The sequence below is a fragment of the Ochotona princeps genome, unplaced genomic scaffold (assembly GCF_030435755.1).
Source record: "Ochotona princeps isolate mOchPri1 unplaced genomic scaffold, mOchPri1.hap1 HAP1_SCAFFOLD_2988, whole genome shotgun sequence".
Taxonomy (NCBI): domain Eukaryota; kingdom Metazoa; phylum Chordata; class Mammalia; order Lagomorpha; family Ochotonidae; genus Ochotona; species Ochotona princeps.
The window spans coordinates 27,125-42,920 of record NW_026699913.1 but is presented as its reverse complement, the minus strand read 5'-3'; the positions used below and the strand labels follow the sequence as shown (position 1 = coordinate 42,920).

General features: G+C 45.7%; 1 protein-coding gene across 1 annotated transcript in view; it reads right to left on the bottom strand.

Moving 5' to 3' along the window:
* Positions 1-568: 568 nt before the first annotated feature.
* Positions 569-15,796, bottom strand: part of LOC131479262 (UPF0652 protein-like) — a 28,801-nt gene continuing 13,573 nt past the window's right edge. Inside the window, 9 exon segments of the mRNA XM_058659808.1 lie at positions 569-758; positions 1,902-2,020; positions 4,204-4,354; positions 6,624-6,770; positions 8,116-8,214; positions 9,184-9,388; positions 12,726-12,812; positions 12,815-12,859; positions 13,926-14,009. Of these exon segments, the coding sequence (XP_058515791.1) occupies positions 569-758; positions 1,902-2,020; positions 4,204-4,354; positions 6,624-6,770; positions 8,116-8,214; positions 9,184-9,388; positions 12,726-12,812; positions 12,815-12,859; positions 13,926-14,009 (1,127 nt within the window).

Here is a 15,796-nt window from a genome sequence, read left to right as displayed (position 1 = left end):
TCAAATTATATTTGAGCAGTATCGTACACGTGCTCATTTCCACCCTATGACAGGATGTCCACAAGTTGATGGAGGACCGAATTCCACATGTGAACGTCTGCGTTTAATAGACTGTAGAGAGTAATGGCAGTTGCACACAGATGGGTCCGTGGCTGCTTTTGACAGCACGTTTTCCTCGATGTAAAATCTCTGCCGCAGATGATCGCGATCGCCCAGTCAAAAAAAAAAAAACAGTCCATGTAGCACACAGCTACGTTGTACAAACACAGTATGCAGAGAAGTCAGCGTCGGTTTGTGGGTTTGCAGCGCCAGCCCGCCCTTACCTAAACGTCCCCGCCGTCATTTGCACATATGCACATTGAACGCATACACGATAAAAAAAAAAACACGCATTAAGCTAAGCCAAGAACCGTTCAAATACGCATTCTGCCAGATTGCGCACGCGCATATACAGCGTTGAAGAAAACCTTACATTCGCGCGCTCACGCATTACATTACACCTTGCTATATACAAACATCAGATTTGTATGTGTAACGCTTCAGCGTGGCGGAAGACTTTGGGGCAGTATCAGAACTTTCCATCAAAGCCTTGGAAGCCAGTGAGGAGAAAAGCAGGAAAAAACGACTTTCGTTCTATCGTGGAGCACCAGTTCCACGCACTTGTCAATCGCCCGTCGATGCAGCTGCCCGCATCGAAGAAGTTGTCTGCTCCGCTGCCGTCGAAGGCGTGGCGAAAAAAGTCGCACAATATGCGCTTCCTTGAAAAAAACACAAAAGCAATAGACCAACAGGCATCCCCGTCAAACACTTCCATCTTCTGAAGCACGAAGACCGTCAAACCGGAGCATTCAATGCACTGATAAAATCTGGAGTATTCAGGTGTATATAGGAATGTACAGAAACACACGCAACCTACACGCACACAACAATTAAGAAAGACAAACAATGATATCTTTCAACCGTCTTGTAAACGGACAGATATCTACATAAATCGTAGACACACACACTCCTACACAACCGCACCTCAGGGCTGGTGGAGCCCGCACAAACTATTCACCGCATCAAAATAAAAACTGTGTGGCAGCAGTGGCAAGCTATACAGGTGCTGCTGCTGCAACAGCCCCACTAGACTATAATCAAGAAGCAGACGAAGTTCCCTATCACCAGGGGTATGTGCAAATGCTCACGTCAATAGTAAAGCGCAAAGAGCACAGCCATAGATGTCGGCTTGACTGTCGTGAGTCCTCTTCGCTACTATCGAAAAAAGTGATTCCCTAGTGTAGGTATTCCCCACTGACGAAGTAAAGCGACAACGCGCGCTGTTCTTGCACTGCTTCAGAAGAGCAAAAACATGCATATTGCGTAAAGAGGGACACGAAGGCGATGGGCATTCACACAAAGGGAGTCAAGAACCGTAATCTACGTGCCGCCTGCGTAACGATAAAGCCTCAGATAGACATGTTCCCGTTCAAGTGTGTAGAGGTGTATACATCTGTCAGAAGACAAATTCTCACACGCGCTTTGCTGTCAGGTAGTTTCCGCTTACGTTCACCTGAATGTAGTACGCTGGCGGTTTCACGCACACAAGCGAGTGCGCAACACATACAGGTGCAGATGTCTATATATAGTCTGTGTGTACGCGCCCTACGCGGGGACTCCAGTGGCGCATGGACATCAACCAAGCAGTAAGCTCGCAAAAATTTTTTTTATTTTCAGCTCGACACCCTGACCAGCACCAGAACAATAGCAAATTACGACACGTTGTGTGCGTATTTGCACTGAAGATAGTACGGTACTATACGCGCACAGCGTAGCAAAATATGAGACGTTGTGCGCGTACGTGTCGAACGGAAGAGACAGTAGGACGACAGCACGCACACAAAGCATAGCTTTATCCTTACCTGAGCGCATGTAGCCCTCCAAACTGATTGTCGAAGTAGTTGCGCATCGCGGGCTTGGACTCATACAACTCAGGCAATTTTTCCAAGCACAGCACAACTGGTGCGAGAATACGGGGTACCTGCAGCACACGGTAGTTAAGACAACCAGGCACGGCTCTGCATATGTACAGCTGCAAGAGCAGTTAGGCGCGGCTGCGCGGACACGGCTGTGCACTAAAATACGAACTCGAGCGCATTTCCGCTTCCTCGGAGAAGAGCATAACAAGAGAGAGAGAGAAGAGATTCAACGAGATGAGTCGAACGGACCAGGACGCAAGTACCATTGAAGGAGACGTGCGCCAGCAAACGCACCTTCCTGCACTGAGCAAGAGCAGGCTTACGGAGCACAGACACGCACACGACGCGCCTAAACGAAATCACCTACATCAAAGCTAGCCCGTTGTCCACATACAGACAGACGCTGCCTGTACAGGGGCCGTTGCTGACGCACGTACGAATGCAGAATCCACATGTGCACGTGCATCAGGCCACCGTGAAGGGGCGATCATGTCCCACAATATGACGTAGCTAGCGACTCGAGTGCACGTGCAGTAGACCACAATGTATGGCCGATCATCCTCTCACGCATGTGACCCTTCATATTACGTATTTCCTCACCGCTCAATATAAACATTCAGGGCAGAGCAGGGGGCAGTCGTAGGCGTATACATTTACGGCAGGTGTTGTCCCTGTATACGCGTGCACGTGGTCATCTCTATAATACCGTTTCTCTTTGATTGTCGTGCGTGTGGGTGAAGAGATTACGTGACGAGAGAAGGAGGCGTGGAAATACGCACACACAGATACGTTGTGTACTCCCCAGTACGCATGTATGCAGAGGCTCAAAACGCCTCCATGCTGGCAGCTGCGCTTTCGATAGAATGCTTTTCGTAATAGACCGGCTGAACAGCAATATCTACATATACATAAATGTCGTGCACTCCAGATAAAGCATATACAATACAAAGCTCGGTACGAATCCTCGTTGAGTGACGTGTCTTGAAATGTGTAGAAGCCAGTACATGCTCGTCGATTCCACTGATGGTTGTGTGTTATTGATGAGTGGTATTCTTCGATTTTTTTACGAGCTCATCCTTCTTGCTGACAACATCCGGTTTTCGCACGCGTTAGAGCCTCATACGCACACACACACATGTGCTTCCCAGTAGAGAGAAGAGAGAGGATCTAAAATATTAGGGAACGACAACCGAGCTTTTTTGCCCTTGTGAAACGACAGACGGTTGTACGTATCTTCACGTAAGATGCACAAGACCACGTAGTAGCACGAAGACTGAAACCTACGCGGAAAAAAACATACGACGACTGAAACCGCAGAAGTGTAGCACACACACATGCACTAACACAGTAAGCACCAGTGAGTATTCCTGCTACCACCATTAACAGTAGTACCACACATTAATAGAAGTCCAAGTTCCAATTCTACTACTACTATTATTACTACTTCTACTAGTTCCAATTCTACTACTACTATTATTACTACTACAACTTTTACTACGAACAGGAGTGTTGCTGCACAGACGCACTGGCACACCATCGCCCACGCACCACGGTCACTAATAACTGCGTTTCTCACATCACTTCATACCCCTCATATCTCCTCTCCAGTGTAACTAAACCACGAGATTTTTTTTGCGGGCCATTTCCAATAGCGTTTCCTGTTGTGAGCTCTTCTCGTGGTCAGAATACAAAACGGAGCAGTACCACCGACTACTACACACATATGGTGACAGATATGCATATATATATATATGCATATCTGTCACCATAGCTATGACTCCAGTCATGCTTCTCCCTCCTCCTCCGTTTGCGTAAACAGCGCATGCAGCGGCGTCACATGACGTTATGAGGGACGCAATAACACTGCACATCATCACGAAACTTGTGTTAATTCAAAACGTTTGATGCGTCACACTTTGAAATGTGACTATACGTCCCCTTTCCACTAGTGGTGTTCGAGAACGTCATACATACTATACATTTGCGAGTTGTGTTCGAGAACGTCACACATACTTTACATTTGCGAGTGGTGTTCGAGAACGTCATATGCACTATACAGGAGGCATATATGCATGTGGTATGCCTACACACGACGTCATCACCGCTCAAATACAGAGACGAACCACAGACATACATACCTGCAAGAATACTAGAGAGCTACATATAAGCTACTGTCCGCGCTAAAGATGCCAAGAAAGCCTCCTCTAGGAATGTCTTTTTTCGTAATACGACTGGAGAAACGTACCTGAGTATACTTATCTATGAACATTAATGCGTTAGGGACGTTATGATCTCCGAGATGAACGACTGCAGAACCGACCCACTGCGTAGTGAGACGCTGCACGCGCTCTAAAATCGCATGCATCGCCCGGCTCACGCGGGGGCACTCCTGCACTCTGTGAAGGGCACGCAACAACAAAGAGTTTCATAAAGAACTAGAGAAGTGCATATGATAACACAGAAACTGAAAAACAGGTGAGACACACTAGGTAGCTATATATGTTTTGCAAGCAAATACAAACAGTTCCTCCCTTAATATTGCGAGAGGGACTGGAAGAAGGGGAAATATACGAATTGCAGTAAACCACTTGCAGCCTCCTCTAAGGGCACTCAACAGTTTCCACGGCAACTCCGTGAAGGTGCTACTTTCAACAAACATTTACATACCGAGGCAGCCTCACGCAGACAGACATAACAAAAAACATAACGCCCAATGTGTTTCCTGTTCATGACAGCAACATATTGTACATTATCATAAAAATTACTAGAGAGCAAGAATGTTGAAAAAGAATATGTCGCGTACAGAGGGGGTGGAACAATGTTGCGCGCGAGAGCAAATATAACTCCACTACGGGAGTGCGCCACACTACAGGAGACTACGTAAGAGCTGTACTCTCAAGGAGGACTGCAACATAGTCACGTGAAAAGCGCAGATATATAAATACGATTTCGGAGGGAAGGGAGGAGAAAGGAGTAGTACACCCAATGAATGAAAGAGTTGGGTTCTTCACCAAACTAGCAACCCTAGCAATAACAACCCCACCACTAGCGTCGCCTGCGTTAGTAGTCCCACCACCACCGTCCCCCACAGTAGCAGCCCCCGCACTACCAAGCAGCCCCATCGTAAAAGTAGCGCCAGCACTAGAAACCCTCCAACTAGCAGCCCCAGTATTGGCAGCGCCAGCACTAGCAGCCCCAGTATTGGCAGCGCCAGCACTAGCAGCCCCAGCGTAAGTAGCGCCAGCACTAGAAACCCTCCAACTAGTAAGTAGCCCCAGTATTGCCACCGCCAGCACTAGCAGCCCCCGCACTAGTAAGCAGCCCAGCGTAAAGATCCCCACTTCTAGCAGTCCCCGCACTGGTAGGCAGCGCCAGCACTAGCATCCCCCGCAGTAGCAACCCAGTCACTAGCATCCCCAGCATTAGCGGCTTCCGCACTAGTAAGCAGCCTCAGCACTAGCAGCCCCCGCACTGACGACCATGACAGTAGAAGACGCCTACAATCCCTTCCTCCTTCCGATCCTCCACTTCTCCGTATGAAGCATCGCAAAGAAAACAACCGAATGCAGCTGACTGACGAGAGCTCGTTGAGAATCGAGATCGGTGAAAACAGGAGATGCAACAAAGAGTGTTGTCTACAGAGAAATAATAGGGATTGTCGACAACGAATAACATATGAGCACATGTATAGCAGCACAGCGCTGAGGTTCTGAGGGAACAGCTCCTTTCGGAAAGAAAGCCACTGCGTGCCAGCACGCATACACGTAAAGACATACACTCTTCTTCTGTGCATGCATGTACACATATATATAACAGTCACCAATCTTCAAAGGCAGGCAAGCCAGTGGTGGTTTCTGCCCGTCTGCGTCCTTGTCCTAGCAATCAAATGTGTAGCAGTAGCATCCTTCAGCCCGCTAATATCGCCCTCGCCTGCAGGACCACCGCTGTCTGTAGAAACTCTTGACTTGTTGCCACGAACGCGTTGTGTGTTTCTCGTTTCATCAGAGAAATGATTTTCCGCATACCACGCAATTCAGCGACATCATCACGGAATCTCCTCTCCAAAGAAGCCTCTGGACATTCGTGTAGTAATATTTCCACGTTACACTTGTTGGCTACAAGGCCGAGTGGGCTCAGAACTTTTTCACGTGTGCAGTTCTGGTTAATCTCTGACAAACACGAATATCTCCTTGCGTGCTGTACGTATGTTGTGGTAGTTCACGTATGTCCACTGATGCTCCGTCTTGTGAGACGCACATGCACCTACTATTTAACAGTGCTGCTTCTAACCTTTTCAAATATGGTAAGTATGCACACACTTACATGTATGTGTATACAATGATATATATATACATATACGTGTATGTAGAGAGGGAGCAACATAAGTATTTATACATATATATATCCTTATATTTATGTGCACATGTGAGTAGTATTTCTGTACGGATGCATACAGTTCCCTAGAAATATGAAGAGAGACAGTAGCGTAGCCCGCAAGATTATCGCTAGATTGCCTGCTTCCCTCCATTCCCATTAGAGAGTGGTGTGAAAAACTAACAGCAGCCTCACTTTTTACGTATGTCTACCTACTCACCCGTAGAGCCCTTCCCCAGTATTATCTCGCAGTCTATATACATTGCTGGCTTCTCTTGTCTGCATACTTACCGGTTGAGCCCTTGACCAGTATCTCGTAGTCTATACAAGTTGCCACTCTGCAGCATGTCTGCCTCTGCCATTTGCCAAAGAACAAACATTTCGCCGCAAACTTCCCTCCACAGTGTGAGTGACTGCAGCACGAAGACGAACTGGCGGCTGCACAGCAAGGAGAAAAACACCAGACAATCGTTTCACACACAGCACACACATACGTGCCCCCACGAAACAGAGAGGATGGAGAGCATGCGATCTGGTATGCATACTATATTCTGTACTTCGCAACTCAGAAAGCAAACTTTTCCGTTATATATGCTAGAGACAGCAAAGCGAATGAGGCATGCACACGATTTGTAAGAGCCATGTGCACAGACCTTGTCATGGGCTACCATACAAATGTACTGACCAACGCGCATGTTGTGAGGAAGTGGCTTACCTACACATGCGCATACAGAGTCATGTGGAATTTATACCACCTTCAGAAACGATACAGAAACTGTCGCAGGCATATATATATATATATATATATATATATATATATATATCTGTGTGTAGCCACAAGCGCGCCTGATATCTTTTTATGCACAATGTATAAGTTTTCCCATAGTCAAACAAGTACGTCCACATCCAAGGCACGTACGTATACGGGCTTACACTATATTTATATATATATATATTTATAAGTGTATGTATGTATATGTATGTATATGTATGTGTATGTATGTATATACGTGTGTGGCGGTTGTACATTATATACAAATATGTATATATGCTGGTGTTGTTCTGCGAGGATACGTCTACTGCTGCTACTACTCCTACTAGTACTGATGGTGACACTATGACTTTTATACTAGTATACTACTACTACTACTACCACTACTACTACTACCACTACTACTAGTACTACTACCACTACGGCACTAACACTAAAGCGTTTATATCCTATATGCTACAGTGGAACTATCTCTTCCGATCACAAAAACGTCTACTCTTATTGCGATTCGATTGCTTCCAGCGCGTGTGGACCTCTCCTCCTTCTACTACGATTATCATAGCGTGCGGTACCTTAGTACTACTGCTCTTTGTAGCACTCCAAATACAGATACGCTCTACTGCCTACGCGTGTGTGGTCTCCTTGTTTGGTACTGCTGATACTCATAGTACTACTACCACTACTAACGCAGCTACTGAAATATAGTCTCTCAGTGGTGCGTGGGGAGACCTCCTCACAACAGGGTACGCAGTTCTTATTACTCTTGCTAGTATACTATCATATGAGTGCGTCTACCCGTGTACACAAGCAAGGGGAAGTAAAAAACAAATAGCTTCCAGCTGTGCATTTTCCGGCTCCTACATGTAAATACGAGCACCAAACGAAACACGCTGCCCAGATGCGCCGAGACACAGAGGTGCGTAATAATGATTTGAGAATATTACCCGTACTAGTGTCTCAAATTCCTCTACTGATGTCATAACTACTACCGTATGTGTCTTCCCTTCATACCTGTGAGAATGTGTGAGACGGGCACCTCCGCAGCCAGATGATATAGCCAAGGAATAACCTTCTTCCGGCTCCGCAGGATCAAAGTATTGACGCAGAAAGCTGCATGCAATCACTCACACACGCACAACTTCCTCTCACAGGTCACCACCACCACCACTACCACCAAGAACAGCAGCAGCAGCAGCACGACCACCAACACCATTACTACTGCAAACACCACGAACACACAAGCTAATCACAAGTGAAGTGACACGGGCAACAGCCCACGCGCACAGCAGCAGTACCACCATGAACAACAGCAGTGAGACCACGACGACCAGCAATGGTGCGCAGGAGATCATTACCACTCAAGATACCCTCACATGCTGGATGTGTGTGTGTGTGTGTGTGCAGCAGCACAACGTCAGCAACAACAGCAAAAGAAGGACCTTTTCTCTGTCTTTCTCACATGTGCAGTAGCACAGCGTCAGCAGCAGCAGCAGGAAGAGGAGCTTCTCTTTTCTCGCATGTGCAGCAGCACATCGTCAGCAGCAGCAGCAGCACCAAGAAGAACTTCTCTCTGCTATCTCACATGTGCAGCAGCACAGCGTCAGCAGCAGCTTCCTATTTCACAGAAGGTAAAAAATATGTGCAACAGGAACATTAGTGACAGCAACTTCTAAATCATCTGCAAACAAAGAAGGCACGGGCGCACTGTTGTGCTGGCAATGGGTATACTCGTGACAATCTCTTAGCTATTTCAACTTGTATGGTGAGCACCGTGGCACCAGCACCAGCAGCAGCTGCTGCTATATCAGTAGCGCGCGGCGTTGAGCATAAAACTGTTAGGCCACCACACAGGCAGGTCCTCCGCATGCACACAAGTCAGCCGCTGTAGTATGTCTCTGATTTACAACGTCAGCCAATATTACAAAACGCCTTCCTTCTGCTAAAAGATATATACTTTATTATGACAACTGGAGCGACCAGCCACACGAAGCCGTGCACACATCCCACGGTGGCGTGCACGTTTCACGAGGGCTTCTCCCACACGTAGAAAATGTGAGGACAACAATATATATAGCTTACTTGATCATGCGGTCACAAGGCTCCCGGTTGAAACGCAAGTAGCTATTATAATCACCCAGAGAATAAAGACACTGTTCAATTTCTTCGACAGTAAGAGCATCCGAAGAGGCATCGTTCTCCCGCACTGCAGCAGGGCCTATTGGATTTCCTGCTTCATCCTCTCCATGGCCGCAACAACTGTCTTGACGCTGGAAAAATGAAAGTCCTGCAGCAGTCATATACGATAATAAGCAGCAACGCACGAACAAGTTCACGACAACTGCACATAGTTATCAAATCGTCTGGCCCATCCATACCACCAAGCAAGAGACTCTGCCATACGAAACGCAGGCGAGCATTCATTATGATGAACACGTCCCGTGACCACTCATCTATCTGTACGAAAGCAAAATACGCCCTTAGAAGAGACGTCTTAGTCATAATACTTATAATTATCCACGGATATATATATATATATATATATACACATACATATACATATATATATATATGTATATGTATGCATATATATATGTATATATACATAGCATGTACGTATGTATGTATGTATATGTATATGTATTATATATATGAGTATGTATATGTATATGAATGTATAGGCATATGTATTCAGACAGTGTAGACAGAGTGAGGAAAAGGAAAAAAAGAGGAGGTTCCCAAGAGAAAGACAGGCTCTGTGGTCAACGGCCCATTCATGCGAAACTCTAAGCATGTCCTATGTATAGACTTTGTACATTCAAAATATATTTTGACTGTGCACGATTGTATAGACATATATGAGTATATATCGGTATATACTTCTATAAAGTGTAGACGGAGGGAGGAAAACACAAGAGTGAAAGGGGTTCACAGCTGAACAGAAGCCATTTGACCAGTGGTCCACCCAGCGCGAACAACACCCCGATTCTATGTAAAGACCTCATATCAGTATAGTACGTAACTCAATACGAATACGTACATACAGAGAGGGAGGGAGAGGGCGAGAAATACAAATATACAAATATACATATATATATATACATATATATATACATACATATATATAGAACGATGTAGGGTTGGGATGTGATAACAGTTGAATGAATGTACGCAAGCATGCCTCATGGGTATTTACCAAATAAGCAGCACACCCCAGACTCCACTTACTACTGGTATTGTCAGTATGCATTAGATCAAAGGCTTAAATCTTTTTTTGTTTTTCCTTCTATTGAGGTATGTCTTAAACGTAAACGTACGTGTTTATCCGCTAATACGCCACTGGGAATGAAATTATCACATCTCTTTGCAGCTACATATGTTGTCTACATATATCTATATATATAGATATATGTGGGAACAATATATATATATATGTGTGGGAACACTATATATATATATATGTATGTGGGAACACTATATATATATAGTGTTTGCATGTTGTCTGTACAGGCGAGTGACAGTGTGTCTGTCAACATGTGTCTGTCAACACAAAGAAAGAGAGAAACTTACACTTTGTCGAACGGCCACACGAGAAGACTAACGATTACAGGCGACATACAACCACGCAGAAATGAACGTAATTGCTGCATGAGACCTATAATAGCACATACGAGACAATACCTGGAGAAAAGTATATATCTACGTATAGAAGTTGCACAGGAACAAGGCAAGAGACATTGTGGGTAGGGCCGAGTAGCTTAGACGGAGACGCGAGCTCTACCGACATGTAAAGCAGTGGCCTCTGTGTGTGTATGTGTGTGTGTACGTGCGTGGGTTGCGTAATGGCGTGTGTCGGAGTGCGGGTGTACGCGCGCGGGCGCGTGCTTGCCGCATGCGTACGCGTGTGCTTGTGCTCTTGCCGGTGTCTGCGTATACATCTCTGCGTCTGTATGTGTATGTATGTGTCTCTGCGCTTGTGAGTATGTGCGTATGTGTGCACTTGAGTATAGGTATGGGTGTAGCCTGTGCATGAGCACGCTACCAACGCCAGCCCCTGCCTTCACCCCCCCCGCCCCCACAGACTGAACGAAGTGTAGAGAGATATGAAGACCGCTTGGCAGCGCGTCCACGGGAGCGAGGCATAATACACGATGCCCACAAACGTATCACTCCTGTTGGCGCTACCGTCCAAGTGCCTCTGCCACAGGAGAGGCGCCGATGGCAGCGACAGTCGAGACCTAGTCACGTATGTGTGCTACAATTCACGAAGGTACGCAGTACACACGCTGTGTTTATACGCCTTCCCGTACATCGCTGTCAGTGAATAATTTCCAGATATGCACCTAAACTGAGCAGCACTCTGCGTAGCTTCTGATATTTGCTGCAACGTAGAGTAGTAGTACCACATGCGGACACACAATATATATACACATATAACATATATATACACGTATCATATATTAATCGTAGTACGTGTAATATGTATGAGGTATGGGGTTTTGCGTTGATAATGATCATCAATGTGTGTGTCTTCTCTCTGTGCACATACGTTTCTCCAACGTCCCAGACATTCTTCGTCTCATTTTACTCTAGCCGCATTACTTCTTTTGCACAAGGTTTACTGTACTGCAGTGAAACTACTACTACTACTGCCGCGACTAGTACTGTAGTACTGCAACACCTGTAAGACTACTGATACCAGTACTACTACTGTTACGGCTACATATACTTTACAAGCACGACAATTACATTATCAACATAGGACGGCTGACACAGGTACCACGATACTTCCTACTCGTAGTATCACTACTACTTCTAATACTACTGCCATACGTCTTTGTAGACACCAGCATAGACTAGGAACTAATAAGCGTGGGCAACACCTCATACATAAGTAGCAGCAGGGCCAGATGACGGCACATAGAGAAAGGGACCAGCGTGTATGACGGGAAGAATAATGGCACGCTGATGAACACACATGCCACAGCCACAAGAACAGCAGCGCCCCTTCCACGCACGCTGCTGCCACAAAAACAGCAACCCCCTTTCCCCACACGCTGCTGCCACACAAACAACAGCACCTCTTCCTGTAGAATAACTTCGAGCCTCTCATGTATATGCAAGAGAAGCAAATGTAGGTGCACTTATATGTGCAGATCATAACGCAAACGATACGCAGCCGCGATATATTTATATATGTATATACATACGTATGTGTATATATATATATATAGTCGCAGGATCTACATACTGCGACTGCGTACCAGTTAATACGCAATACAACCTTTCACTAGCCGTGTGCCTCCGTGCTTACAAAGATCATAGAATCCCCCTCACCTCCCCTTCTCTCATACCTGTGCGGGACACTCGAGCTGCCCACGCACACTCGTTTGTGTGGGAACACATACAGCGTGCCTCTGTTCCCCCGCATAAACCGCGCAGAAGCCTCCGTGGCACACACACATATATATACATTCATATACACACACACCTGCACACAAAATAATACTTCTATACACAATTTATCTGTCATAGATTTGCTAAAAAATGAACATCCACAGACATACACACACGGAAGGGGGAGGTGTCTCAAGAACAGCACAAGTAGGTATTATCGTGCTTACGGAGACCGAAGAAACCCTGCGCAGGCTTCTGAGATTCACGCCCTGCGTATTTCCTCGCCAACGTTTTGATCGCGTTTTGCTTCTCTTGATTTCTCTCTGAATAAGATGTCTGTTTTTGCCCTCTGGCATTATTTCTGCATGAAACACACGAACAACGGAAATGCACTCATAGTACCTTCATACACACACACATATGTGTGCACACTAGAACTCTGAGTGACACGCTTGTATATATCTAACATTACAGAGACCTGTACACCTACGCAACATGTATACACAGCCATTATACAGAGAAAGAGCTTGTCTGCGGGTTTTCGAAAGCAAAGGTAACATAGGTACACACACAAGGGTTATTAGGAACACACAAACCCACACACACACACACACACACGCACACACGACACGAACACACACACACTTACACTTTCAGTAAAGTATTTTTCCTCTCGTGTCGCCTAGGAGCCTGCCAACGTGAAGATGGTGTCAACTACTTCGTGCATTTCCTTATGAAACTACCTGCAAATATACTATTCTATCTGTAATCATGTATGGCTTGCGGTCACTTAACACCGTCTCACACAAGCATGCCCATTAGCACATATATATATATATATGTATAGACAGACCCGCCAACATATGTAGGTAAGTATATACATATATGTGTATAGGTTCCGACATACAATCATCTATTTACATATTAAGACGTACCCAGCCTATACATATGCATATACATACTATGAGTACACTGGTATCCCCTCGCCATAATGTATGTATGCGCGAACACGCATGTGACAACCACTGTGGTTTGAAGTCCACGGCTCTGTTTCAGCAGCAGCAGCGAACTGCCTTACACATGACTCCACCGATACATATATATATATATATATATATATATATATATATATGCACACATACTCTGTACGTACACAATACGCACAAAACGAGCAACGTGCAAAACCCCCCTCGTAACGTCGCAACGCACGTCCCTAAGGCACACCTGTGTGTGCACTCGAGTCTGTATGCAGGTGCGCGTGCATGTGGCTATGTGTGCATGTGGCTATGTGTGCATGTGTGTGTGAGTGTGCCACATAGCGTCCATTTTCAAGAGTGAGCAGTAGATCCACAGCAGCAGCCTCATTAAGAGTGCGTAGATGTTCCTGCCTTCATTGTAGATACCAAGAAGTGTATACGGTAGCCTACCCATCGTGGCGACGCGAACAAGAGGGTCTCGAAGGAGTTCTAGACCACGGCGCTTCCCCGCGAGTTGCGAATACACCGTGTGGACTGAAGGCATACACCCCACAGCGCAACAACAGCAACTCAAAAAGATGTACGCTAACTTCAACAGATGCATTGCAGAGGTTCTGTGCAGGCGAGACGCATGCAGCAGCACGCATTCTACGTGCGCGCTCAGCCACCATGTCCTTCCTACATACCTACAGGCACGATCTCCTGACTAGACAAACACAGATGCAGCCTGAGAGACACACCCAAAAGTACGTCTGCATCAACAAGCACTCTAACACGATAAACCCACGCGAGAACACATCCACACACATGTGTATGCTTGGACAAATATGTCTTTACACAGATCAATCCGAGTCTCTGTCTCGTCGTTCCTCAACCTTATATACTTATATATAGGTTGAATATATATATAAACATATAAGTTGAATATATATATATATATATATATATATATATAGGTTGAATGTACACAAATATGTATATATATGATGTGCATTAGAGAAATTTGACACACAGTAAGGTACACGAGTAAGAACATGTGAGGAAGTGGGCGATCACGTCACATACCGCTGCGCAGAATGAGGAGCGTGCACAACGGAAGATGTTTGTGTGGGTGCTGCTCTCATAATATAACGAAAGAAAAAGTGTTCAAGTCAGGGATAGTATATTGACTGAAAATCGGATGAGAACGAATGGTAACGCTTCACTGCCCATGTGGGGTTGGTTTGATATTTAGAGGTGAAGTAACTCCGTCGCAAGCGCATAAAGCAGGTCTCCCTAGTCGTTTTTTCTCATAGTGAAACTGATTCAGTCAAGCTTGGAAGACCAGACAGAATGGAGAAGTTGCTGGCAGTCTATGGAATCAGCGTTTTACCTTTTCCCCATCGTACCATACCACTACATCAACATGTATCTCCATACAAAAATAGATATTGACGTATGATTGAAAAAAACATCGCTGCAGTCCCTTCAGTATGAAATTCGCAGATGCCAAAGGACATATGACTGAAGACCGTGCTGTACTGTTGTTTATATAATACTTAGAGATGCAGAATACTTTCAGATGCATGGCACAGAAAAACAGTACTACTGGAAGACCTCGTAGTATGAGATTGTATTACTGATATAGTGCAAGAGCGCATGGGAACCCCCCGACCTGGTGTTCGCGTATGGTGTGTGTTGTACGTTTATATACACCTCCTTCTTCATTTATATTGAACAAAAAAAGGCATTCCACTTTCTCTCACACACACACGCACGCACGGTGTGAATACCCACCTTTGAAAGAAAAACGTATACCGTGCAAAACGCTCTTGCAGCTGTCGCATAGGCAGGCCAGTCGACTACGAGCCCGCCCTCGTTCACATGCGGCTGGCGGTACTTCCACACTCCACGACTAGGTAAGACATGCAGGTATATATATATATGTATGTATGAATGTATGGGGCAGACCGCTGAGGGTATGCAGAAGAAGCGTGCACAGGCACACTTTAACTCACACATACACACACGCGCTTAAACATGAATACGCCGCATAGACACACACACACACCCGGACCTCCATATCATACCTGTACTACACCACCTATGGACACGCATATACACATACACTCACAAAAATTCAGCCTTCAACCTACAATATCTGTATAAGCCTTTCCCTGAACACGTCTGCAATACAATAGGAGGCAAACGATGGCAGGAGAAATATTCACAGGACGATACGAGCACATGGACCCATGGTGAGAGGCGTGTGTGCGCTCCTCGTCTATACCCCGTTTCCAGCGTCTATGCAAATATATCACCACCTTACAGGAACCAGCGTG